The following is a 25,576-nucleotide window of genomic DNA, read 5'->3' on the forward strand; positions in this document are numbered from 1 at the left end:
ATTACTGAAATCCGTGTTTTAGCTAATATACGCATTTAAGAAAACCTGGGCTTTTCTCTATAGAGGAAATGACAGCTGTGGACAGATCCCAAACACAGGGTCACTAGGCAGAGCCTTCTATGTTCGCGAACGGAACCCCTCCACGGTGGCACCTTGAGTCACAGCAACCGGAAGCGGAAGTGTGCGTTCTCGGGTTGCTGGCCTGTGTGGTCGCGGTCTTGCTGTGGTGTGAGGTAGTTTTTGCCTCTGCCGCCAGTCGGACTGACGCGCTAGCAGGTGACCCCGCAGCCTCAGGTCCTGGGGTCTAAGGACGCTGCACCTGCTCTCCTGCGCGCTTCTGGTCTCTCCGCCCTACAACGGCCTCTGGACTTTCTGTCGTCGGGGGAGCCCCCGCCGAGGCTGCCGTTTTGTCCCCGCAGTCGCTAGCCTTTACGCTTTGCCTCTTCTTCTGAGATCCGGCCCACCGGGTCGCAGGTGCTTTCTGGACCGGCGGGTAGGTGGGGTGGACCTGTGTCTCTTGGTGCATTAACAGGTAAAATCGTGTGAATCCTTGGCTAAGTAAAAGTGTGGTTCTCAGACCAGCAGCGTCAGCTTCACCCGGCTGTTTGAAAAATGCGGTCACGGGCCGCACGTATGGCCAGGGTTGTCAGTCCGAGTCTAAATGCCCTGCTCCGGCCCTCTCCAGCCTGCCGCTAACCGTGCTCCCCTTCGTTTTCTTTTCTTTTTTACAATCCAGATTCAGACAGTCTCTTCGGCCTCACTTGCCATCACTCCCGAACGCGCGGGCGCGCGCCCACACACACACACACACACACACACACACACACACACGAGTCACATCGAGCTCCTCATCATGCCTCAACCACACACACACAGACACACACGTCACAGCGAGCTCCTCATCATGCCTCAACCGCACTATGCCCTGTATGTATATTTACCATTTATTGAGCTATTTCAGAAGGGCTGAGCAATTTGCTAAGTACTTATATACTGCACCTCATTTTATTCACAACACTGTGAGATAGGAAGTGTTTGTGGCATTTTTACAAAAATAATCGTCTTGGGGAAATTAAACAGACTGTGCATGGACAAATATCTGGTAAGTGGCAGTGTCTGAACTGAAATTCATGTCTATTCTTAAAAAGGCATTTCTTGATCACAATTTCCCTGAATAAAATTGCTCCCCTTTGATTTCTGTGCTTCTTCAAGGGAGGACTTTTGTTAAGTATTGCTGGTCAAACAAACTGTAAGATTGTGGCGAGAAATAGATCCCCCTTCCATTAATGGTTATAGATATTTAAGACAGATGAAGAATTTGGAACTAGCTTGTATATTTAGAACCATATTTATCCCAATTTCAGGAGAAAAATACTTAGTAAGAGGCATGTTTTGAGGAATTTCTTTGGCTGTAAGGCAGAAATTTTCATCATTGTGTGAGAAACAGTACAGTCAACCCTAGTTCTCTGTAAAATGTGTTGTTGCTGAAAGAACATAATGTAGGTAGGTGATAAGGGGTTCACATACCCAGTGTGGGTAATCTGTGCGGAATTGGGTGCTGGGGATTCAACCACAATTTCTGCTTCCAAACTCCACACTTTTTAAAAGGTTGAAGGTTTCTTGGAGTAAAAACTGTGCATGTTCTCAGTGCCAGAACAGCGAATATTAGGAATGAGGGCAAAATGGGAGGCGTGTATAATGAAACTAACCAACATGCTTGACCAGATCCTGGAGGGTCAAGTGCACTTTCGTATTGGAAAAAGTACCTCATCCTTTGCAATAATTATTTTACAAAGCACACTAATAGTAAGGAGTCCCTTAGTGGTGGAAAAGGTTAACATTACTAGTGAAAGATTGGTGGTTGGAACCTACCCAGATATGCCTTGAAGACAGGCCTGGCAATCTGCTAGCAAAAGGTCACAGCATTGAAAACCCTATGGAGCAAATTCAAAGTGTCTGAATTTAAGTGTCCTTTTTTTTTTTTTTTTTTTGAGAAATCATTGGAAACTCCAATTCCATTAGCCTAATCTTTTTTTTTTTTTTTTGGTTATAGAAGCAGTCTTGTGTTTTGAGTTTTTTTTTTTTTTTCCTTTTCATATTAATAACAAGGTGGTCCAGATCCAGTTACCTTAAAAAGCCTTTTCTTTACACACTGCAGTTTCTCAAATGATTTTATTTCTCTAGGTTTTACAGCCTAAAGTTGGCATTAAATCTATGAAGCACCCACGTTCCTCCCGCTATCCCCATAGTATCTAAATGTCCCTCTTTTCACTCACACACTCAGACCAAGAAACTACGTTTTTCTTTCTTGTTTTAATAATGTCATTTCATGCTATCTTTTCTTGTGTGTGGGGTAAAATACATATGAGAAAACCTTTTCCTCTTTCAACCATTTTTACATGTACAATTCAGTAACATTCATTACTTTCACCGAGCTGTGCAACCATCACCAGTGTCAGTTTCCAAGTTTTCCATCGCCCTTAGCAGAGACTCTCTGCCTCTTAAGCATTAACTCCCCTCCTGCCTCCCATCTGCCCCGGTAACCATTTGGTCTCTGTACATTTGCCTGTGCTAGCTATTTCAGTTAAGTGCAATCGTCCAGTATTTGTGTTTTTTTGTCTGACTTATTTCATTCATGTTGTAGCATTTATGAGAACTTCTTTTCTTTTTTTTTTGACTGAGTAATATTCCATTTTGTTTATCCATGCATCTGTTGATGGACATTTGGGTTTTTTCCACTTTTTGGGTATTAATGAGTAGTGCTACAGTGAACACTGTTGTAAAAATACTTGTTTGCATCCCTACTTTCAAGCCTTTTGGGCTCGTACCTGTTGTTTTGAGGTGCCGTTGAGGCTATTGTAGACTGATAACGACTCATAACTGCCATAAGGTTTTCTTGAGTTTAATCTTTACAGAAGCAGATCACTGGGTCTTTCTCCTGCAGAGCTGCTGGTTGAGTTTGAACCTCCAATCTTTCTTTCAGTTAGCTGCCAAGTGCTTAACCATTTGCATCACCAGCACTCCTAGAAATGGGAATTTGTGGGTCACAGGGTAATTGTAGGTTTAGCTTTTTGAAGAACCACTGGACTGCACCATTTTGCTACAATTCCACCAGCAATTTCTCCACATCCTCCCCACCTCTTGTTGTTTTCTGTGTTTCTGATTGTAGTAGCTTTGAGTCAGAATCGACTCGACGGCAGCGGGTTTGGTTTTTTGGATGTAGTCATTCTAGTAGGGATGAGGTGGTATCTCATGTGGTTTTGATTTGCATTTGCCTATGGGTTTAATGACTAATGGCATCGAGCATCTTTTCATGTGCTTATCGATGGTTACTATATTATCTTTTGGGAAATGTCTAAGTTTTTTGCCCCTTTTTAAAATGGTTTGATGGTCTTTATGTTGTTGAATAGTAGCAGTTCTTTATATAGCCCAGATACTAAACACTTATGAAGTATATGAGTCCCAAATACAGTAAAACCTGCGAAAGCTGGAACCTGTGTAAGGTAGAAACCTGCCAGAGAAGGAAAACTCCACTACATATTTTCCACTAAAACAAGCAGTAGAAAAGCATTAAGGCTGGACCTTGTCAAGGTGGAAAACTTCGAGAGGCATAAAAACAAGGCAGTCCCACCGAGTTCTGGTTTTCACGGATTTCACTGTATTATCTCCCATTCTGTGGGTTTTCTCTTTACTTTGTACACAAAATGATTTGGTGCACAGGACTTTTAACCTGTTTTGTCATTCATTGGTTGTGCTTTTGATATCATATCTAAGAATCCAGTGTTGAAAACTAATGTGTGGAGAAAATAAATGATCTTATTTTTTTTTAATTGTGATAATATTGCATGTGTCCGAAAGTTCAAAAATGCATAGAGTAAAAATGATCATTAAACACCACTCCTAATGTCAAATTGATAGAAAAATGTGGTGCCTTTTATTTTTCCCTTTCCTTCCCTAGAGGTAAATATCCTAAAAGTACTCCCTTTTTGGTCTGGAGTTCCCCCTTGGAGACATAACTGGTAATATAGTCGCTTCATGTCAAATTCAGACTTTCATTCAAGACTACTGAATTTTCGTAGTTCAGAATATAATAATTGCCCCTCAGATAATGCCACAATATCAACTTACATTTCCTAAAGCCCTAACACATGCCAGAACTGCGTTCTTTCCTCCCTTTAGCTTGAAGCTTCAGAAGTGGGAATGGAGACTGTTTTAGAGGTTTCAGTTTGATTCTTCATGTCCAGGGAGACAATGTATAGATTGAGATATGGGCTCTTGGGTACCAGTGAACTCAGAGACCAAACCGTTCCCATAGTCCACCTGGAGCCATAAGGACTGTATGGCTCTGAAATCTAACATGTCCAAGACAGAGCTTTTAAAATCTCCCCTGAACAAATCTCCTCACCTGAGTTTCCCAACCAGTAAATGGCATCAGCATCTACTCGCTAGATTAGTGGAAATAATCCGCGCTAGTCTATGAGAGATCTACCTTATGAAAGCAGCCTCTGAACTTTCTTCTACTTTTTCTCTTGTCACAAGAAGGTATGATCTCCATCAAGCAGCAAGAGGCATATTTCAAAAATGTAAACCAAATAAGCTATCAATGTATTATTTTAGGAAAAAAATTTTAAATCAACCAATCTGTTCATTTTAGAATAAAATTCATATATTTTATATTGGCCAACAAGATCCTACACATTCAGGCTTAGGTATTGCTCTCTCAATTAAATTTATAACACCTTCATATTTGATAAGCTGTCGACACATTATTAAAAAACTTTTTCAGTGCTGTCAGGATTTTCTCTGCCTTTCAGCCTTTGTGTCTGGTGTTTCTTCTTGTTAGAACATAAACATTTTAACCATAGGAATTCAATAATTCTTATAATTCAGGTCTTGTTTCAAATGTCACCTCCTCAGAGAGTGCCTGTCCTGTCCCCTTAGTTTCTCCCATTCATTTCTGCTTAAATATCATTGTAGGTTTCAGAATGAGGTAAATCCAGTTTAGGTTGACATTAACCTTAATCATGGAAATCACAAGCAAGTTGAATTAAATGTTACCTTTGCTTTTACTGGAACCCTGGTGGCACAGTGTTTAAGAGTTTTGCTGCTAACCAGAAAGGTTGGCAGTTCAAATACACCAGCCTCCCTTGAGACCCTACAGGGAAGTTCTACCCTGTCCTATAGGGTTGCTATGAGTTGGAATCAGCTCAATGGCAATGGGTCGCTTTTACCAGCTCTATTTCCCTTTTTGGAGCCCTGGTGGCACAGTGGTTAAAGCACTTGGCTGCTAACCGAATGGTTATTTGTTTGAACCACCACTGGTCCTTGGGAGAAAGATGTGGCAGCCTGCCTCCGTAAAGATTTACAGGCTTGCACACTCTATGGGGCAGTCCTACTTTGTCCAATAGGGTCGGTATGAGTTGAGATTGACTCCACAGCATTTTTTTTTTTTTCTTCTCTCTCATATTTAACAGGCTTCCAGCATACACAAAGCTGTGAAGCTCTGCATTGTGATGATGGCAGTTTTCACACCCTCTCTGCTGTGCTGGTCCTTTAAGGTTCTGGTGAGTCTACTAGAGCTGTGACATCCACTAGGCAGATGTTGGTATTTCAATTAAAATTAATTAGAACTAAAAGTTCAGTTCATATTTTCAGTGCTAAATAGCCATGTAGGGATAGTGGCTACCATATTGGACCATGCAGAAACAAAACATTTTATCTGTCTTCACAGAAAGTTCCTTTGGATAGTACAACTCAAGAGTGTACCACAGGTATATGTCTGTGTGTGCTCTCAATGATCATAGGCTAGAATGAACAAGCAAACCAAGCACAGAGTTTTGATATGGTTTACTAGATTTACCGTCTAGCATGAGAGACAGTTTTAAATAAACAGTGAAAACCAGGGACATCTGATACCTGTAATAAAAGGACCTTGTTGCACAGTGTCTTAAGAGCTCAGCTGCAAGCCAAAAGGTCAGCAGTTTGAATCCACCAGCTGCTTCTTAAAAACCCTCTGAGGCAGTTTTACTCTGTCCTGTTGGATCACTATTAGTCAGAATTGACTTGATGGCAGCTGGTTTGGTTTTTTTGGTTTTAACCAGAGAGTCAATTTAAACTCTGTGAAAAGGAAAATTATTTACGTGAAGATTCAGAAAATTCTTTTATTTAGCTACATGCATAGTTGTGTAGGGCTGATAGCATGTGGTATGGGTGGTAGTGGAAAGAGTATTTCCATTGGGAAAAATGAGTGTGTAAATCCCTGAGGCAGCAGAGAATCCAGTATCATTCATTCCTTGATGAAAGAGATGATTGAAGCAGAGAAAACAAAGTGTACATGGGGATTTGTGTGAGCCAGATTGGAGGAGGCAATGGCAGCAGGTCGTTTAGAAGTATGCTGACTACTCCGGGCTTTTAGAAGGCCAGTGGACAGCCACTGACTGGCATTAAGCAGTTCCTGTGCTGCAAATAGATTTTGTAAATGACAATTACGATTAAATGATGAAATGCTGGACAGAAGCTTGCTATGAACAAATTAAGAAAGACTGAGGAAGCCTAGACGTGAAGATTGGTTGTGGATCAGGAAGATACTGCAATAATACAAGGTAAATGTAGGTAGTTGAAAGGGCTTTCCTTTATAGAAGGCTCATTCTTTAAGTTACAGGCTATAGAGATCAGTGAATGCTTCTTATACTTGAATGTCAGGTTTGATAACCTGGTAATCTTGTTAAAATGTGTAAAACGCGGGTTTTGATTAAGAAATTCTGGGTAGGGCTTGAACAATCTCCTAGTTAATGCTGGGAACAATAAGAAATAAGGATGTGGATGAAAATTAGACAGCGCTATTAGGGAAAATAACAAAAGAAAAGCCAGAAAACCAAACCCGTTGCTATTGAGTTGATTCCAACTCGTAGCGACCCTATAGGACAGAATAGAACTGCCCCATAGGGTTTCCAAGGAGTGGCTGTTGGATTTGAACTGCTGACCTTTTCGTTAGCAGCTGAGTTCTTAGCCCCTGTGCCACCAGGGCTCCAACAAAAGAGAGGATAATGCTTAAAGGGAAAACACTGGTATAAAGATCATGCAAGCGAGAGAGAGAGAACATTTACACTGAGACCAAGAGCTGAAAGACTAGGAGTCAGCTTGGAGGGGAAGCAGGATAGCAGGGTGCAAAGGGAACAGAGGCAAGGAAATGGCTCCTTAGAGAAAACTTAGTGACTTTCTGATGTATTTTATCATTGATTTATTATAAGGCTGAAAGACAAAGTGTTGAGGAATCCTCCCAGATTTCTCAAAAGCTTAGGGACTGCTGGTGTGATGGTTTGAGAATGAGGCAAAAAAAAAAGGGGGGGGGAGTGAAATGTTAATTACAACAGGAAAAGTACCAGTCACATATACCTTCTTTCACCAACTTAAACGGTGGCTATACACATGGGCCTCGCCAGATGGAACACACAGAAATCAAATTGACTACGTCTGTGGAAAGAGACAATGGAAAAGCTCAATATCATCAGTCAGAATGAGGCCAGAGGCCGACTGTAGAACAGACCATCAATTGCTCATATGCAAGTTCAAGCTGAAACTGAAGAAAATCAGAGCAAGTCCACGAGAGCCAAAATATGACCTTGAGTATATCCCACCTGAATTTAGAGACTATCTCAAGAATAGATTTGACGCATTAAACACTAGGGATCGCAGACCAGATGAGTTGTGGAATGACATCAAGGACATCATCCATGAAGAAAGCAAGAGGTCCCTGAAAAGACAGAAAAGAAAGAAAAGACCAAGATGGATGTCAGAGGAGACTCTGAAACTTGGTCATGAATGTTGGGCAGCTAAAGCAAAAGGAAGAATTGATGAAGTAAAAGAACTGAACAGAAGATGTCAAAGGGCCTCTCCAGAAAACAAAGTATTATAATGACGTGTGTAAAGAGCTGGAGATGGAAAACCAAAAGGGAAGAACACGCTCAGCGTTTCTCAAGCTGAAAGAACTGAAGAAAAAATTCAAGCCTCAAGTTGCAGTAGTGAAGGTTTCCATGGGGAAAATATTAAACAGGGCAGGAAGCATCAAAAGAAGATGAAAGGAATACACAGAGTCATTATACCAAAAAGAATTAGTAGATATTCAACCATTTGAGGTGGCATATGATCAGGAACTGATGGTATTGAAGGAAGAAGTCCAAGCTGCTCTGGAGGCATTGACAAAAACAAGGCTCCAGGAATTGATGGAATATCAATTGAGATGTTTCAACAAACAGATGCAGGGCTGGAGGTGCTCACTCGTCTATACCAAGAAATATGGAAGACAGCTTCCTGGCCAACTGACTGGAAGAGATCCATATTTCTGCCTATTCCCAAGACAGGTGATCCAACCGAATATGGGAATTATAGAACAATATCATTAATATCACACGCAAGCAAAATTTTGCTGAAGATCATTCAAAAATGGCTGTAGCAGTATATCGACAGGGAACTGCCAGAAATTCAGGCCAGCTTCAGAAGAAGACGTGGAACCAGGGATATCATTGCTGATGTCAGATGGATCCTGGCTGAAAGCAGAGAATACCAGGAGGATGTTTACCTGTGTTTTATTGATTATGCAAAGGCATTAGACTGTGTGGATCATAACAAACTATGGATAACATTGCAAAGAACGGGAATTCCAGAACACTTAATTGTGCTCGTGAGGAACTTTACATAGATCAAGAGGCCGTTGTTCAGATAGATCAAGGGGATACTGATTGGTTTAAAGTCAGGAAAGGTGTGCATCAGGGTTGTATTCTTTCACCATACCTATTCTGTATGCTGAACAAATAATCCCAGAAGCTGGGCTATATGAAGAAGAACGGGGCATCAGGATTGGAGGAAGACTCGTTAACAACCTGCATTATGCAGATGACACAGCCTTTCTTGCTGAAAGTGAAGAGGACTCGAAGCACTTACTAATGAAGATCAAAGACCACAGTCTTCAGTATGGATTACATCTTAACATAAAGAAAACAAAAATCCTCACAACTGGGCCAATGAGCAACATCATGATAAACGGAGAAAAGGTTGAAGTTGTGAAGAATTTCATTTTACTTGGATCCACAATCAACAGCCATGGAAGCAGCAGTCAAGAAATCAAAAGATGCATTGCATTGGGTAAATCTGCTGCAAAGGATCTCTTCAAGGTGTTGAAGAGCAAAGATGTCACCCTGAAGACTAAGGTGTGCCTGACCCAAGCCATGGTATTTTCAATCACATCATACGCATGTGAAAGCTGGACAATGAATAAGGAAGACCGAAGAAGAGTTGACGCCTTTGAATTGTGGTGTTGGCGAAGAATATTGAATATACCATGGACTGCCAAAAGAACGAACAAATCTGTCTTGAAAGAAGTGTGGCCAGAATGCTCCTTAGAGGCAAGGATGGCGAGACTGCGTCTTACATACTTCGGACATGTTGTCAGGAAGGATTAGTCCCTGGAGAAGGACATCATGCTTGGCAGAGTACAGGGTCAGTGGAAAAGAGGAAGACCCTTAACGAGGTGGATTGACACAGTGGCTGCAACAATGAGCTCAAGCATAACAATGATTGTAAGGATGGCGCAGGACTGGGCAGTGTTTTGTTCTGTTGTGCATAGGGTCACTATGAGTCGGAACCGACTCGACAGCACCTAACAGCAACATAAAAAAAAAAAAAAAAAAACTTAAAAAGCAAAATATAAGTGTTTTAACTACATACAGTTAAACATGAATGAAGCATGATGAGTTCATTGCCAAAACTTGAAAAATATATTCTTCCTGAAAATTCGCCCATGTTAATATCCAGTAACAGTGCACGTGTTGATGTATAGGGGACAAAGTTACATAGGTGAACTCACAACTTCAACACTGGATCTCTGACTTCCTGCAGAAAATCAGGCTCAAGTTTTCCATCCTGACCAGGCGTCTCAATCTCTAGGATGAATAAATTCCTTCCATCTGTGATCTTGTTGCCAGAAAGAAGATCCCATGGAGCTGCTTGAAGAATGCAGGTATGTGCTCTGGAGGCTGGAGCCTGTTCTGCCTTCAGTGCAAATGCCCTCAGGGTGGAGCATTGCCCTGAGCCTGGGAGGAAGCCAAAAATCTCACTCCCTGCTTACTCAACACTGTTTCCTCCCCATCCTTCTTTCGTTTCAGGTCTCAAGTGTGGTGCAGGAAGAGCTGGTCCAGTCCAGGCAGCTGGGGACCTAGGGTGGCCGTCTTGAACATCTGCAAATGACAAGTAGAATTTCAGCAGCGCTGACTGGTGTGCAGACCAAACATTATTCATCTGCTTCCAAACTGCTGGCTGCTCTGCTTCCACCCCCATCCTCTTATTGAAGTGAATATTTGGGCTTAGTGGCAACGTTCTGTCAGACTTCCAGAAGCTGCAGCAAGGAAATGGTGAGTTCTATGGAGAAATGGATTATTCTTACCATAAATGGGTGAGGTTTGATATGGATTGTTGGGGGACCAGCTATGTGCTATGCGACTGTGGTTCCTCAGTGAAGAAAAAAGGTGGCAGAGGAGGCCAAGGGACTGAGCCCTAGGACGCATCCTAAGGCCCTGGTCCACTGTCAGCGAGCCCTTCCTCTGTGCATATGTGGCTTTTCAAGATTTGGATGCCTGACGTTACCTTCCTTTTGTGACTCTCAGAGCTAGCACCATGGGACATTAATATCCTCACCTTGGGCCTTGGTGCACTGTATTAAATGACAGTCTCCTGATAAGAGCCTGAATATGCAGCATACCTGGGTGTGGAGGCTGACACCTGGCACTCCAGAGCCATCCTTTCCCATCTCTGTTGACAGTTTTCTTGACTTCCCCCAGGCACTGGAGCATTTTCTGTATAGTCTTAAAGGTACAGCTCCACCTCTTAAACTGTGTTATGGGTTAGAAGAGGGGGAAGAGAGTTTGTGAGTGAAGGTCCTGTTTATGGCATACTGGGTGGCGGTGATGCTCTCCTGATGTCACCAAAGATACGAACCTAGGGACAGTGAGTCCATCTGGAATCTACATGGGATCTCAAGACCGGTTCTCCCCTTACACCCCCACCCCCCCAGTAGTTTAGTCTTGAGGCTTGCAGGCACATGGAAAGCATGTATCACCAGTGTAGGTCCTTTTCCTCCCACCTGTGCCTGGAGCCAGTATCTAATCTATAATTTTTGACTGTTTTCCATAGCCTTGAATTAGAATCTAAAATTAAAGTGTTCTCTTTTGCTGGAGAAGCGCAACATTTGAGGTGTGTGTATTTAAGTTCTTGGGTTTACAGTTTCCACTGGAAGAGAATTTCTAGATCATTTGGTGTGTTTCCACTGAGAATTTTTCAATTTAATGGATATGAACTTCTCAAACACACAGGAATGCCTATTTTAACTGATGTAAAATTACTCTAAAGCTTACTTGAATCTTGAGATGGTTCTTAAAAACTCCTGTTACATTTAACTAGTCATGTCAGAACCCCTAATGTGTTACACACTTTAGCCATTTTAGAAACCTCCTCCTGGCTGAGATAAAATGAATGTACAGACCCTAATATTTTTAGTTACTGTGTTTAGACAGCTCTTAATTTATGCTTTTGTGATTTACACAAATGTATTAAACCATTTAATAACAATTGGGCCCTAAATGATTAAATTTTAAATGGTTTTAATATTATGAACATGATTTCCAAGTAAAAACACTTAATATCTCATTTGACTTATTATCATGATTAAAAGTACAATATAGTTTACTGAAATTGTGTCTTTCCAATAGATACTACCTTCAAAGTCTGAAACTTAATATGAACTTTATTAATTTTTTTATTATACTTTAGATGAAAGTTTTCAGAGTAAATTAGTTTCTCATTAAACAATACACATATTGTTTTGTGACACTGGTTGTCAGCCCCACAACATGTCAACGTTCTCTCCTTCCCAGCCTTGGGTTCCCAGTTACCAGCTTTCCTGTCCCCTCCTGCCTTCTTGTCCTTGACCCTGGGCTAGTGTGCCCATTTAGTCTCATTTTTTGTTTTATGGGCATGTCTGATCTTTGGCTGAAAGGTGAACTTCAGGAGTGATTTCAGTACTGAGTTAAAAGGGTGTCTGGGGGGCCGTACTCTCTGGATTTCCCCAGTCTCTGTCAGATCAGTAAGTCAAGTCTTTTTTTGTGAGTTAGAATTTTGTTCTACATTTTCCCTCAGCTTTGTCCAGGACCGTCTATTGTAATCCCTATCAGAGCAATTGGTGGTGGTAGCTGGGCACCCTCTAGTTGTGCTGGACTCCGTTGAAACTTAACATGAACTTTAAAAGTATATTTTATGAACACTTATTCCTACTCTTGCCCTCAGCCCATCCCTCTTCCCCCAGCTTCCTTTTAATAACCGTCTTTATTGCTGTCTGAAGCATCTTGCCAGTGTTTATGTAGAATCAATTAAATACAATTTTCTATTTTCCTTAGTTTTTTATACAAAAGATAGCATGGGATCTATGCTTACTTTTTAATGAACAAATTATCCTGGTGATCTTTTCATAACAATAGATAGAGAACTTAAATCTAAATTCTTATAAAACTCCAGAATACTACATAGGATTGCCCTTAGTTTTTTTTGTTCTTGTTTTTAATCATATGGCCATGAATGGACACTTGGATTGTACCCATTATTTTGCTTTTACAACGCTTGTTCTAGTGAATATAAATGTAAACTTCTAAGATCTCGGCATCAGTAGTTTAGGTATAAAAACCCTTCTGAACTGTTGTTGATAGGTGCTGTTGAGTCAGTTCTGACTCATAGCTACCCTGTGTACAACAGAACAAAACATTGCCTGGTCCTGTGCCATCCTCACAATGGTTGCTATGTTTGAGCCCGTTGTTGCAGCCACTGTGTCAGTCCATCTCTATGAGGGTCTTCCTCTTTTTTGCTGACCCTCTACCTTACTAAGCATGATGTCCTTCCCCAGGGACCGATCGCTCTTGATAACATGTCCGAAAGTACATGAGATGAAGTCTCACCATTCTTGCTTCCAAGGAGCACTCTGGTTGTACTTCTTCCAAAACAGCTTGTTCTTTCTTCTGGCAGTCCATGGTATATTCAATATTCTTTGCCAACACCATAACTCAAAGGCATCAATTCTTCTTCAGCCTTCCTTGTTCATTGTCCAGCTTGTACATACATATGAGGCTATTGAAAACATCATGGCTTGGGTCAGATACACCTTAGTCCTTAAAATGACATCTTTGCTTTTTAACACTTTAAAGAGGTCTTTGCAGCAGATTTGCCCAATGTGATACATCGTTTGATTTCTTGACTCCTGTGTCCATGGGTGTTGATTGTGGGTCCAAGCAAAATGAAATCCATGACAGTGTCAGTATTTTCTCCGTTTATCATTGTGTTGCTTATTGGTCCAGTTGTGATAATTTTTGTTTTCCTTATGTTGAGGTGTAATCCACACTGAAGGTTGTAGTCTTTGCTCTTCATCAGTAAGTGCTTCAAGTCCTCTTTGCTTTCAGGAAGCAAGGTTGTGTCATCTACATATTGCAGGTTGTTAACAAGTCTTCCTTGAATCTTGATGCTGCATTCTTCATATTGTCCAGCTTCTTGGGTTATTTGAGCAAATAATTATGAGCAAATAATTCTTCTGAACTAAGATAGGTAAAATCAAAATGAAGGGGTTTTCCCTTGTCTTTGTAAAATTAATATATGAAAATTACATTAATGTTTTAAACTTTCTATTGTCAACTATATCATAAACAACGAGTATATAAACTTCTCCTGTATAATTTAAACAGTAATCTGGGTTGGTGATAATAAATAGACCTTGGTCAGTTTTTACGGCCTGATAGGGTGTCCCAACCTCATCTCAACTCCTCCTGCTTGGAGATTGTTACTGTCTGTATTTAGACATTTATGACTATTACCAATATTATTTCTATTAATATAGCTTTATCACCCGAGTCTTAATTTCTAAACTGTATATTGCTTAGTTTTGCCTCTCTTGAGCTTTGTATAAATTCAATTATTACTTTGTCTGGGTTCTTCAGTGACTTGTTTCCTCAGGATGCTTTTGAATTTCATACACTTTGGCATCTGTAGCCCTAGTCTACCCTTTTGCCTATGTATGTATGTTCCCATTGTATGAATGGGCCACAGTCTACCTACCCATTGTAGAGCTTACAGGATTTGGTTGGGTCAAGTGTAATTTCTGCTCACATGAGTATTACTGCTGTTCTTCTGTTCATTTGCTTTCCTGGCTCAGTGTGCTCCTGCACAATAACTCTGCAGTGAGGGAAAATGACTGAGTTGTAGACTATAGCCATGTTCAAATTTACTAGGAAATACTGATTCATCTTACAACTGTCACCTTCCACAAAGTGTGTATATGTATTTTATTTGTTCCATCTACTTATCTAGTTAATATTTGCTCTTGTAAAGAGTGTGAAATGGTATCTTACTCTAATTTTGTTCTGCAATTACCTTGTACTACTCCACTGCTGTCCAGGCTGTGCATATTTTCCCAGTGTTAATTTATAATTCTATGACTTTCGAGATCTTCTTTACAAATACTTGGAATTTTTTTCTTATTATGTAACTTACCTTTTCATTCCTTTTCTCTGTCTCTTCATGAATAGTTTTAAATTTTAATGTGGTTGAATATGTCAATCTCTTCCTTATGTCTTATTTCTAAGAATTTTTTTCTATTCTGATTTCAATAAGATGATCTAAAACTTTTCAAAGTACTATAATTTTACTTTTTGGGTGTTTTTAAAACTAATCTCTCTGGAATTAATTTTTTACGTATGGAGTACGTGGGAATAGACTAATAATTCCTATTAGGTGATTAAAAACCTAAACCCACACCTGTTACTGTTGAGCTGACTCTAACTCATAGTGACCCTATAGGAGTAGAACTGCCCTATACGGCTTCCAAGGAACACCTGGTGGATTTGAACTGCTGACTTTTTGGTTAGCAGCCGTAGCTCTTAACCACTATGCCACCAAGGTTTCCTATTAGTTGATTTAAAAAAAATAAGCTAGTTGTTGTAGCGCTGATTCTGAGTCATGGTAACACCATGTGTTTCAGAGCACAACTACACTCTCTAGGGTTTTCAGTGGCTGATTTTTTGGAATTAGATTGCCAAACCTTCGTAAGTGCCTGTGGGAGGCCTCAAACCACCAACCTTTCAGTAACAGAGCGAGCACATACTCAGAGTATGTGCTGTAGTACTCAGAGACTCCGTTTAGTTGACATTACCCCACATATTGAAGTGTATGTGCTTCCTGTCACTGCCCTGCATTGCTTACTGTCATGAATCAACTTTATATAGCTTGTTGGGCCTTTTCCAGGGCTGTTTGTTTTTTTCTGTTGTTTTAGTTGTGTATTCCTATACTGGTACTACACTAATATATTATAGCTTTATTTACAAAGTAAATATATAAAAATATGATTACATATGTGATGTATTTGGACAAGCCCCCATGGCTTTTTCCTTAGAACATGTTGATACCTCGTAGGCATTTGTGCTTCCAGATACATTGATTTTTTTTTTTATGTGAAGTTCTAAAAAATAGTTAAATTGCTTGGAATTTTATGGAGGTGCATTGGAAGAATGATTTATCTGGGGAGAATAGTTTTCCAAGAGCATGCTCTGCCTTTTCATTTATTTCAATCTATTTGGATGTCATTTAATAATGTCTTATAATTTTTTCATTAGGACCTTAGTTTACTTAATTACATTCCTTTTAGGTTGAATATTTTTACTAAAGTGTGTGTTATCTTTCAAAAGTTCTTTTTTCAACTGCTTGGTACTAGTGTATATAACTGAAATATTTAAAGTAAACCATTCTTCATTTTTTTTGTAATCTGCATACTTGGCTAAAATCTCTCAGTCATGTTATCACATGCACCATCTTTTGGGGTTCTAAATAAACAATTATTTAATCTATAAAATAAAACGTGGTTGTGTTCCTCCCTGTTCTCCCCCTTTAACCTTCTTATTTCTTTCTTTTTTGTTCTTTTATTCTTTTTTGGCATTTACCAGCTACAACCTTTGGGATAATGTTCAGTCAGAATAGAATAGTGGGTATCATTGTTTTCTATCTGCTTGTACTGGGAAAATGAGGAATTTTTTAGTATTATGTACCCTGGTGGCATAGTGGTTAAGTGCTTTGGCTGCTAACCAAAGGATTGGCAGTTCCAATCTACCAGGCATTCCTTAGAAACTCTATGGGGCAGTTCTGTTCTGTCCTATAGGGTCGCTATGAGTCAGAATCGACTTGATGGCACTGGGTTTGGTTTTTTTTTTGTTTTATGTTCTTTGGAATACAGGCATGCCTCATTTTATTGCACTTTGCTTTATTGTGCTTTGCAGATATTGTGTTTTTTAAAATTGAAGGTTTGTGACAACCCTGTGTTGAGCAAGTCTGTTGGTGCCATTTTTCCAATGGAATGTGCTCACTTCATGTCTCTGTGTCATGTTTTGGTAATTTTTGCAATATTTCAAAACTTTTTCATTATTAGTATATCTGTTATGGTTATCTTTGATCAGTGATCTTTCATGTTACTATTATAATTGTTTTTGGGATGCCACAAACCATGCCCAAAGAAGACGGTGAACTTAATCAATACACGTTGCGTATGTTCTGAATGCTTCACTGACCAGCTGTTTGCCTGTCTCTTTCTCTCTCTTGTGGCCTCTCTCTTCCCTGAGATGACAATATTGAAATTATGCCAATTAATAACCCTACAGTGGCCTCTAAGTGTTCATGTGAAACGAAGAGTCTGCAAGTCTCTCACTTTAAATCAGAAGCTAGAAATGCTTGAGCTTAGTGAGGAAGGCGTGTCGAAATCTGAGATAGGCCGAAAGCTAGGTGTTTTTGCCAAACAGCCAAGTTGTGAATGCAAAGAAAAATTTCTTGAAGGAAGTTAAAAGGCCTATTCCAGTGAACACATGAATGATGAGAAAGCAAAATAGCATAATTGCCGATATGGAGAAAGTTTTAGTGATCTGGACAGAAGATCAAACCAGCCACAACATTCCTTAAGCCAAAGCCTAATCCAGAGCAGGACCATAACACTCTCCAATTCTGTGAAGACTGAGAGAAGTGAGGAAGCTGCAGAAGAAAAATTTGAACCTAACAGAGGTTGGTTCATGAGGTTTAAGGAAAGAAGCTGTCTCCATAACATCAAATTGCAAGATGAAGCAGCAAGTTCTCATGTAGAGGCTACAGTAAGTTATCCAGAAGATCTGGCTAAGATAATTAATGAAGGTGGCTACAGTAAAGAACAGATTTTCAATGTAGACAAAACAGCCTTATATTGGAAGAAGATGCCATCTAGGACTCTTGTAGCTAAAGAAGAGAAGCCAGTGCCTGGCTTCAAACCTTCAAAGGACAGGCTGACTCTCTTGTTAGGGGCTGATGCAACTTGTGGCTTTAAGTTAAAGCCAGTGTTCATGTACCATTCTGAAAACCCTGGGGCCCTTTAGGGTTATGTTAAATCTACTCTGACTATACTCTACAAATGGAACAAAAAAGCCCAGATGACAGCACACCTGTTTAAACATTGTTTACTGAATATATTAAGCCCACTGTTGAGACCTACTGCTCAGAAAAGAAGGTTCAAAATATTGCTGCTTGTCTTGGATTGAATTGTGTCCCCCAAAATATCTGTCAGTCGGCTAGGCCATGATTCCCAGTATTATGTGATTGCCCACAATTTTGTGATTTGAGGTGATTTTCCTATGTGTTGTAAATTCTACCTCTATGATGTTATTGAGGTGGGATTAGTGCCAGTTATGTTAATGAGGCAAGTCTCAATCTACAAGATTAGGTTGTGTATTAAGGCAATCTCTTTTGAGATATAAAAGAGAGAAGCAAGCAGAGACATGGGGACCTCGTACCACCAAGAAAGCAGCATCAAGAGTAGAGTGCGTCCTTTGGACCCAAGGCTCCTGGGCCTCAGAAGCTCCTAGACCAGGGAAAGATTGATGACAAGGACCTTCCTCCAGAGCTGACAGAGAGAGAAAGCCTTCCCTTGGAGCTGGCACCCTGAATTCAGACCTTTAGCCTCCTAGACTCTGAGAGAATAAATTACTCTTTGTTAAAGCCACCCACTTGTGGTATTTCTGTTATAGTAGCACTAAATGACTAAGACACTGCTCATTGACGGTGATCACCCAAGAGCTATGATGGAGATGGACAAGGAGATTAATGTTGTTTTCATGACCGCTAAAACAGCATCCATTCTGCAGCCCATGGATCAAGGAATAATTTCGACTTTCAAGGCTTATTATTTAAGAAATACATTTCGTGAGGCTATAGCTGTCATGGATAGTGATTCATCTGATGGAACTGGGTGACGTAAATTGAAAACCTTCTGGAAAGGATTCACCATTCTAGATGCCATTAAGAACATTCGTGATTCATGGGAAGAGGTCAAAATATAAACATTACCAGGAATTTGGAAGAAATTGATGTCAGCCCTTTAGGATAACTTTGAGGGGTTCAAGACTTCAGTGGAGGAAGTAACTGCAGATGTGGTGGAAATAGCAAGAGAACTAGAATTAGAAGATGTGACTGAATTGCCCCGATCTCATGATAAAACCTTAACGGATGAGAAGTTGCTTCTTATGAATGTGTAAAGAAAGTGGTTTCTTGAGAGTGGAATCTACTCCTGATGAAGATTCTGTGAACATTTTTGAAATGACAGCAAAGGACTTAGAATATTACATAAACATTTGCCAATTCAACAGTGTTTACATTTGTACTTGGTGACATGAATTATGTTCATCACGTTGTGTAGTCATTACAAAATGGGAATTGTAACCTCAGTCCGCAAACACAAGGGCATGCTATTTTTCTTTCTGCAAAGATAGTGATCTTTGTGTTCTTATAACATTAGACTGTGTTTGTGTGGGGGTTTATGTTTGTTTAAGGGAATAGGCACTAATAATTTGTGTAAAATTGCATCAAGTCTCGAAATTTGAGACTTAATGGACTATCTGGATTGCCATGAGCCCTGTTCTCACCTGAGCTATTTTTAACTTTTATTATCTTTGTCTCTACCTATGAAAGGGACAGAGAGGATGACAGAACAATTAATTTTTAAAAAATAGGTGACTGGGATGTAAAAATTCATAAGTCTCAAAAAGAATATTCTTTTTTCAGCAGGTGGACCTGTCACCTCCTGATCTCCTAGAGTTACTCAAGGAAGTATGACCAGCTCAGGGCCTTAGATTACCAGTTTGTGTGGGCCCCTTGTCCTCCCATGGCTGTGAGGACCAAAAGGAAACACTGCCATTCTGTAGTGTTTCCCAGTTGTTAATTAATACCTCCTATTTCCTTCACCCTGTGCTCTATGTTTTGTGGAGTCTTCTGGAAGGAGGTGAAATTGTTCAGAAGGAAGTCATGATCTGAATTAGAGCATTTCTCTAACTTCTGGTAGGTTTTCTAACTGTTCTAGACCATAAAGAGAGGAAAAAGACTTCAGTTGGTTGCAGTCAAACTGTGGAGAGATTGTTTCAGTGTGCCGCAAGTCTCTGACAGGATGCAGTCAGTGAGGAAGTGAATGTAGTTAGTGAAGGAACAAGGCTGATGGCTATACTGTAGAGCAGACCTTGGTAAAACACAGAACCTTGTGTCAAATCCCTACAAATTCTCAGTTCTTCAGTACGGTCAGCCTCACCTTTGTTCTTATATGATACCTTGCTGATCCAGAATGCGTGGGATGTTTTAGGATTCAGTGGTCATTGAGGATGTGGCTGTGGTCTTTAGCCAGGAAGAATGGTCTTTGCTGGATTGTGCTCAGAGGAAGCTCTACAGAGATGTGATGATGGAAACCTTCAGAAACCTGGCCTCAGTAGGTAAGAATGACATTATTTTTTTTTTAATTTATTCTTTCAGTGAACAAAAATATTTTACTCATTGAGTTTCCTCCAGTATTTGGGCAGAGGAATGGGAATAAATTCTTAAATAAAAAAGTCTTGGTCCCTCAGTCTGTTGTTAGGTGACTTTGAGTTGGTTCCAGCTCATAGTGACCCTATGTACAATGCTTGAGCCTGTTGTTGCAGCCACCGTTTTAGTCCATCTCACTGAGGGTCTTCCTCTTTTTTGCTGACCCTCTACCAAGCATGATGTCCTTCTCCAGGGACTGGTCTCTCCCGATGAACATGTCCAAAGTATATGAGATGAAATCTCACCATCCTCACTTCTAAGGAGTGTTTTGGCTGTACTTCTTCCAAGGCATATTTTTAGAGCTTTTGGCAGTCCATAGTATATTCAATATTCTTTGCAACACCGTAATTCAATTAATTGGTCTATGGAGCTCACCTATCCTGGCTTTCGCATGAACATAAAGCTCTGTATATTAAAGTAAGCTTTCATTTCTCTTGTGATTAAAACCCCTGAGGCTCTTTAAGTGTTTTTATTGACTGTGCAAAGGCATTCGACTGTGTGGATCATAACAAATTATGGATAACATTGCAAAGAACGGGAATTCCAGAACACTTAATTGTGCTCGTGAGGAACTTTACATAGATCAAGAGGCCGTTGTTCAGATAGATCAAGGGGATACTGATTGGTTTAAAGTCAGGAAAGTTGTGCGTCACGGTTGTATCCTATCACCATACCTACAGTCTGTATGCTGAGCAAATAATCTGAGAAGCTGGACAATATGAAGAAGAATGGGGCATCAGGATTGGAGGAAGACTCATTAACAACCTGCGTTATGCAGATGACACAGCCTTTCTTGGTGAAAGTGAAGAGGACTCGAAGCACTTCCTAATGAACATCAAAGACCACAGCCTTCAGTATGGGTTGCACCTCAACATAAAACAAAAATCCTCACAACTGGACCAATAAGCAACATCGTTATAAACGGAGAAAAGGTTGAAGTTGTCAGGGATTTCATTTTACTTGGATCCACAATCAACAGCCATGTGGAAGCAGCAGTCAAGATATCAAACGACACATTGCATTGGGTGAATCTGCTGCAAAGAACCTCTTTAAAATGTTGAAAAGCAAAGATGTCACCTTGAAGACTAAGGTGCACCTGACCCAAGCCACGGTATTTTCAATCATTTCATATGCATGCAAAAGCTGGACAATGAATAAGAAAGACCAGAGAAGAATTGACGCCTTTGAATTGTGGTGTTGGTGAAGAATATTGCATATACCACGGACTGCCAAAAGAAAGGACAAATCTGTCTTGGAAGAAGTACAGCCAGAACGGTCCTTAGAAGCAAGAATGGCGATACTGTGTCTTACATACTTTGGACATGTTGTCAGGAGGGATCAGTCCCTGGAGAAGGACATCGTGCTTGGCAAAGTACAGGGTCAGCAGAAAAGAGGAAGACCCTCAATGAGGTTGATTGACACAGTGGCCGCAACAATGAGGTCAAGCGTAACAACAATTGTAAGGATGGCTCAGGACAGGGCAGTGTTTCATTCTGTTGTACACAGGGTTGCAGAAACGATTCGACAGCACCTGTCAACAACAACATGTAAGTATTTGTTGGGCCTCTGAGAGATTTGTGATTTGGGACCTTGTAAAGAGTTTTACCGTGTTTATCACAAGTTTGACGTGATTTTTTGTTGCAAAGAAGCTCACACCTGCCCATCGTCAGAGACCATGAAGCTCAGAGTATTGGTTCAGCATCAGGGAGGTGTTCATTGCTCTGCACCATCTTCCCTCATGATATTCATTTCTCCATGTGCACGGTGTCAGCTATACCTTTTTTTTTTTTTTTTTTGCCAGAAAAGCAAGGACAGTGTAGGTAGGACTCATCCAGGGCCACTGTGTCAGGAAGCACCAAGAAAGCAATAATTTTTTGAAGGACCAGCCCTGAATGGAGGGCATTACATTTGAGTCAGTCAGCTAGAAAAAGTCTCTTTTGGATTGAGTACACAACATCACAGATATTGGAGCTTACTTTTCTGACTTTAGTAATCCTCTCACACCTGGGTCATGGAGTACCTTTTCTTCTTTTAATGTTACATGTGTATCATGTCCAATGTCTTTCTAATTAGCTCTCCTAATTACACCTATTTGTGTCACGTCACTGTCAATCCTCATGGATGTATTTTCTGGTGAATTGCTTTTTAACCATTGCCAAGGTGCTGAAATGAAATGTGGCTAAGTCTTTCTTTGTTCAGAGCAGCCTTTTTTTCTTTCTTTCTTTCTAATAATTCCCTTCCTTTTTGTTTCATATTGTGAACCTCAACTTGAATTATTGGGTCAGTATCTCAAAACCTTAATAATGGAGAAACGTTATTCAGGGAACATGTAATGGTGAGACTCATGAAGAAGAACACCTGGTCCTCCATATTAGGAGAAATCTCTGAATTGTATGGCAATAAAGATCAGCATAAAGACCAGAAGAGACATTTGAGGTGAGTGTCATTCATACAAGAGAAAACAGTGCCTCAGGAGAAAATCCTAAGGTGTCTAGACATCATATACTTATATATGTGTGTAAATATATATGTCTCAGTAAAATAGAGGGTCAGGGAAAAAGGAAGACACTCAATGAGATGGATTGATAAAGCGGCTGCAACAATTGGCTAAAACTTAGCAATGATTGTGAGGATGGTGCAGAACCGGGCAGTGTTTCATTCTATTGTACATGGGTTCGCTATGAGTTGGAACCAACTGGACACACATAACAACAATATATATAAACCTAGCTGTAAGATTTTGTTCACAGAATTTTCACAATATAACATTCTCATAAATTTGAGTTAAATATTGAATATTTGAAACATATTTGACTTGGAGACGATTATCAGAAAGCCGTGTATTTTAGAAAAACAGTGACAGTAACAGTAGTATTTCTGCTAGATGATTTAACCTTTGAAACATGAGACAAGTCAGGGCAAAAACTGTGCACTTCCATTGTGTTTGTTAATGGTGAAATGGGAACAAATGTATTTCCAACAGTATGTTGCTTGTTTTTAGCAGAAGTCATATAGTAGAGAATCCCTGTAAAAGTGATAAAGGCAATCGGTGTGGGAAAACATTCAGCCGGATTCCAAATCAAACTGTGCTAAAGAAAAATCCTCCAGAAGTAAATCTTTTTGAATGCTCTGGGTGTGGAAAAGCCTTCATGGATCACTCATCACATAATAATCATGCCAGTTCTCACCGTGGATGCAATACCTGTCAACGTAAGGAATGTGGAGAAGCCTGCAGCTTTCCCTCTCCCCTAACCACTCCTATGAGAACTCTTACTGGAAGGAAACTCCATAAATGTGGGAAGGACTTTATCTGTATCTCAACGCTTAAGAATTCTATAACAACACTCATTGGTGAGAAATGCTGTCACTGTAATGAGTGTAGGAAAGATTTCTGTATTTCCTCCTCCCTTTGGACACAAGTGAGAAGTCATAAGCGTGAATGTAAAGAATGTTGTAAAACTTATAGCCCTTCATCCCTCATTTTACATAAATCTCATAACAGAGACATGCATTATGACTGTCAGGAATGTGGGAAGACCTTTAATGAGGTCTCATCCATCACTCAGTATATAAGAACTCACAGTGGAAAGAGGCCTTATGAATGTAAGGAATGTGGAAAAGCCTTTAGGCGAGCCTCACACTTAACTAAACATAAAAGAACTCACAGTGGAGAGAGGCCTTATAAATGTAAGGAATGTGGAAAAGCCTTTAGTTGTTCCTCAGTCCTCACTACACATATAAGAACCCACACTGGAGATAAGCCCTATGAATGTAAGGAATGTGGAAAAGCCTTTAGGTGTTCCTCAGGCCTCATTACACACATAAGAATTCACACTGGAGAGAGGCCCTATAAGTGCAAGGAATGTGGGAAAGCCTTTGGGCGAGCCTCCCACCTCACTAAACATACAAGAAGTCACAGTGGAGAGAAGCCTTATGAATGTAAGGAATGTGGGAAAGCCTTTAGTTCTTCCTCAGGCCTCACTACACATATAAGAATTCACACCGGAGATAGGCCATATAAATGTAAGGAATGTGGGAAAGCCTTTAGGCGAGCATCACACCTCACTAAACATATGAGAACTCACAGTGGAGAGAGGCCTTATGAATGTAAGGAATGTGGGAAAGCCTTCAGTTGTTCCTCAATCCTCACTAGACATGTAAGAACTCACAGTGTAGTAAAGCCTTGTGAATGTAAGGAATGTGGAAAAGGCTTCAGTTGTTCCTCAGTCCTCACTGCCCATATAAGAACTCACACTGGAGAGAGGCCCTGTGAATGTAAGGAATGTGGGAAAGCCTATCGGCAAGTCTCACACCTCATTAAACATATAAGAAGAACTCATAGTGGAGAGAGGCCCCATGAATGTAAGGAATGTGGGAAAACGTTTAGTGATTCCTCAGACCTCAGTAGACATATAAGAACTCACAGTGGAGAGAGACCTTATGTATGTAAAGAATGTGGGAAAACATTTACTCATTCCTCCTATCTCTCTGAACATGTAAGAACTCACAGTGGAGAGAAGCCTTTTGAATGTGAGGAATGTGGGAAAGCCTTTAGTAATTCTTCACACCTCACTAGACATACAACAACTCACAGTGGCAAAAGACCTTATGAATGTAAGGAATGTGGAAAAGCCTTTAGTCATTCCTCCTATCTCTCTGGACACCTAAGAACTCACAGTGGAGAGAAGCCTTTTGAATGTCAAGAATGTGGGAAAGCCTTTAGTCGTTCCTCACACCTCATTTCACACATAAGAAGAACTCACAGTGGAAAGACTACCCTTTGTCAAAAGTGGGATGTTTCATCCTTACTGCTATAATTTCGTACAGCAAATTGCTGAAAGTCTTAATTAAAGAACAGAGTTTCTCAGTGAGTAAGAAACCAATACTAACTCAAAGAAAGAGTCATCAGAGCTACTTTTTGCCTTTGTGTGAAATGATAGTTCATCGTAACTACTACTGCCCTCATCAGTGTTTGTTACTTTCTCAGTCCAAGCTAAATTTTATCTTTCTTAAAGTCTTCAGTTATTACGAATAAGGCTACAGGGAATAGCCTTAAGTAAATTTGGTTTTATATTTCTTAATGTTTTATTGATGTTATTTTGCTTACAGTAAAATAAACTGATCTTGTATTTGGTTTAAGGGTGTTTTGTTTCCCTATTTATTGCATTTCTTTCCATTGTTTCCTATTGGAAAGTTAACTGTTTTACCCTTTATAGTTAGTAATTTTCTAATAGATTGATACTTTGAGAAAAAGGTGGTTTTTCGTGGTACTTTGGTCTACTAATTTTAGTACCCACTGATAAACATTACCTGTGATTGTTATTACTGTGGTATTTACCAAGTGATATATTCTGTTCCAATCATTTCTTCTTTATTAATTGGAGTTCAGCAGGAAGTAGCTTGCCCTTCTCTCCTCTTTATTTATTAAATTGTTTATTCTGGTATAGGTTAATCCATATTATTTTTTTTCTTTCCTAGCTCAAATTATTGCACATTTGGTTATTAGGAGTGCCCTTAAGTAGGTTCCTGTATTTTTTGACATATCCCCATTGTAATTTATAGATTACTTCCTGCCTGTGTTTGAGGCTTATCTTGTTCTTTTCCTGTCCAAGCCCTGGAGTTAGGCTTGTCTCCAAGAAAC

The 25,576-nt window shown here is 40.0% G+C and overlaps 1 protein-coding gene across 3 annotated transcripts; it reads left to right on the plus strand.

Annotated features, from left to right (window-relative positions):
- The first annotated feature begins 226 nt into the window (after positions 1-226).
- Positions 227-25,242, plus strand: LOC100662010 (zinc finger protein 345-like). 3 transcript variants are annotated; one of them, XM_023552377.2, is made up of 5 exons: positions 227-493; positions 10,161-10,406; positions 19,718-19,844; positions 22,221-22,371; positions 22,940-25,242. In XM_023552377.2, exons 2-5 carry the CDS (start codon positions 10,404-10,406, stop codon positions 24,750-24,752), a joined length of 2,094 nt encoding a protein of 697 aa, XP_023408145.1. In that variant the 5' UTR covers positions 227-493; positions 10,161-10,403; the 3' UTR covers positions 24,753-25,242. The 3 variants fall into 3 exon arrangements, with proteins under 3 accessions (XP_023408145.1, XP_023408144.1, XP_023408143.1); XM_023552376.2 differs by lacking the exon at positions 227-493 and adding an exon at positions 2,133-5,564; XM_023552375.2 differs by lacking the exon at positions 227-493 and adding an exon at positions 5,581-10,015.
- The last annotated feature ends 334 nt before the right edge of the window (positions 25,243-25,576 follow it).

Source organism: Loxodonta africana, chromosome 3 (genome assembly GCF_030014295.1).
Source record: "Loxodonta africana isolate mLoxAfr1 chromosome 3, mLoxAfr1.hap2, whole genome shotgun sequence".
NCBI classification, from domain to species: domain Eukaryota; kingdom Metazoa; phylum Chordata; class Mammalia; order Proboscidea; family Elephantidae; genus Loxodonta; species Loxodonta africana.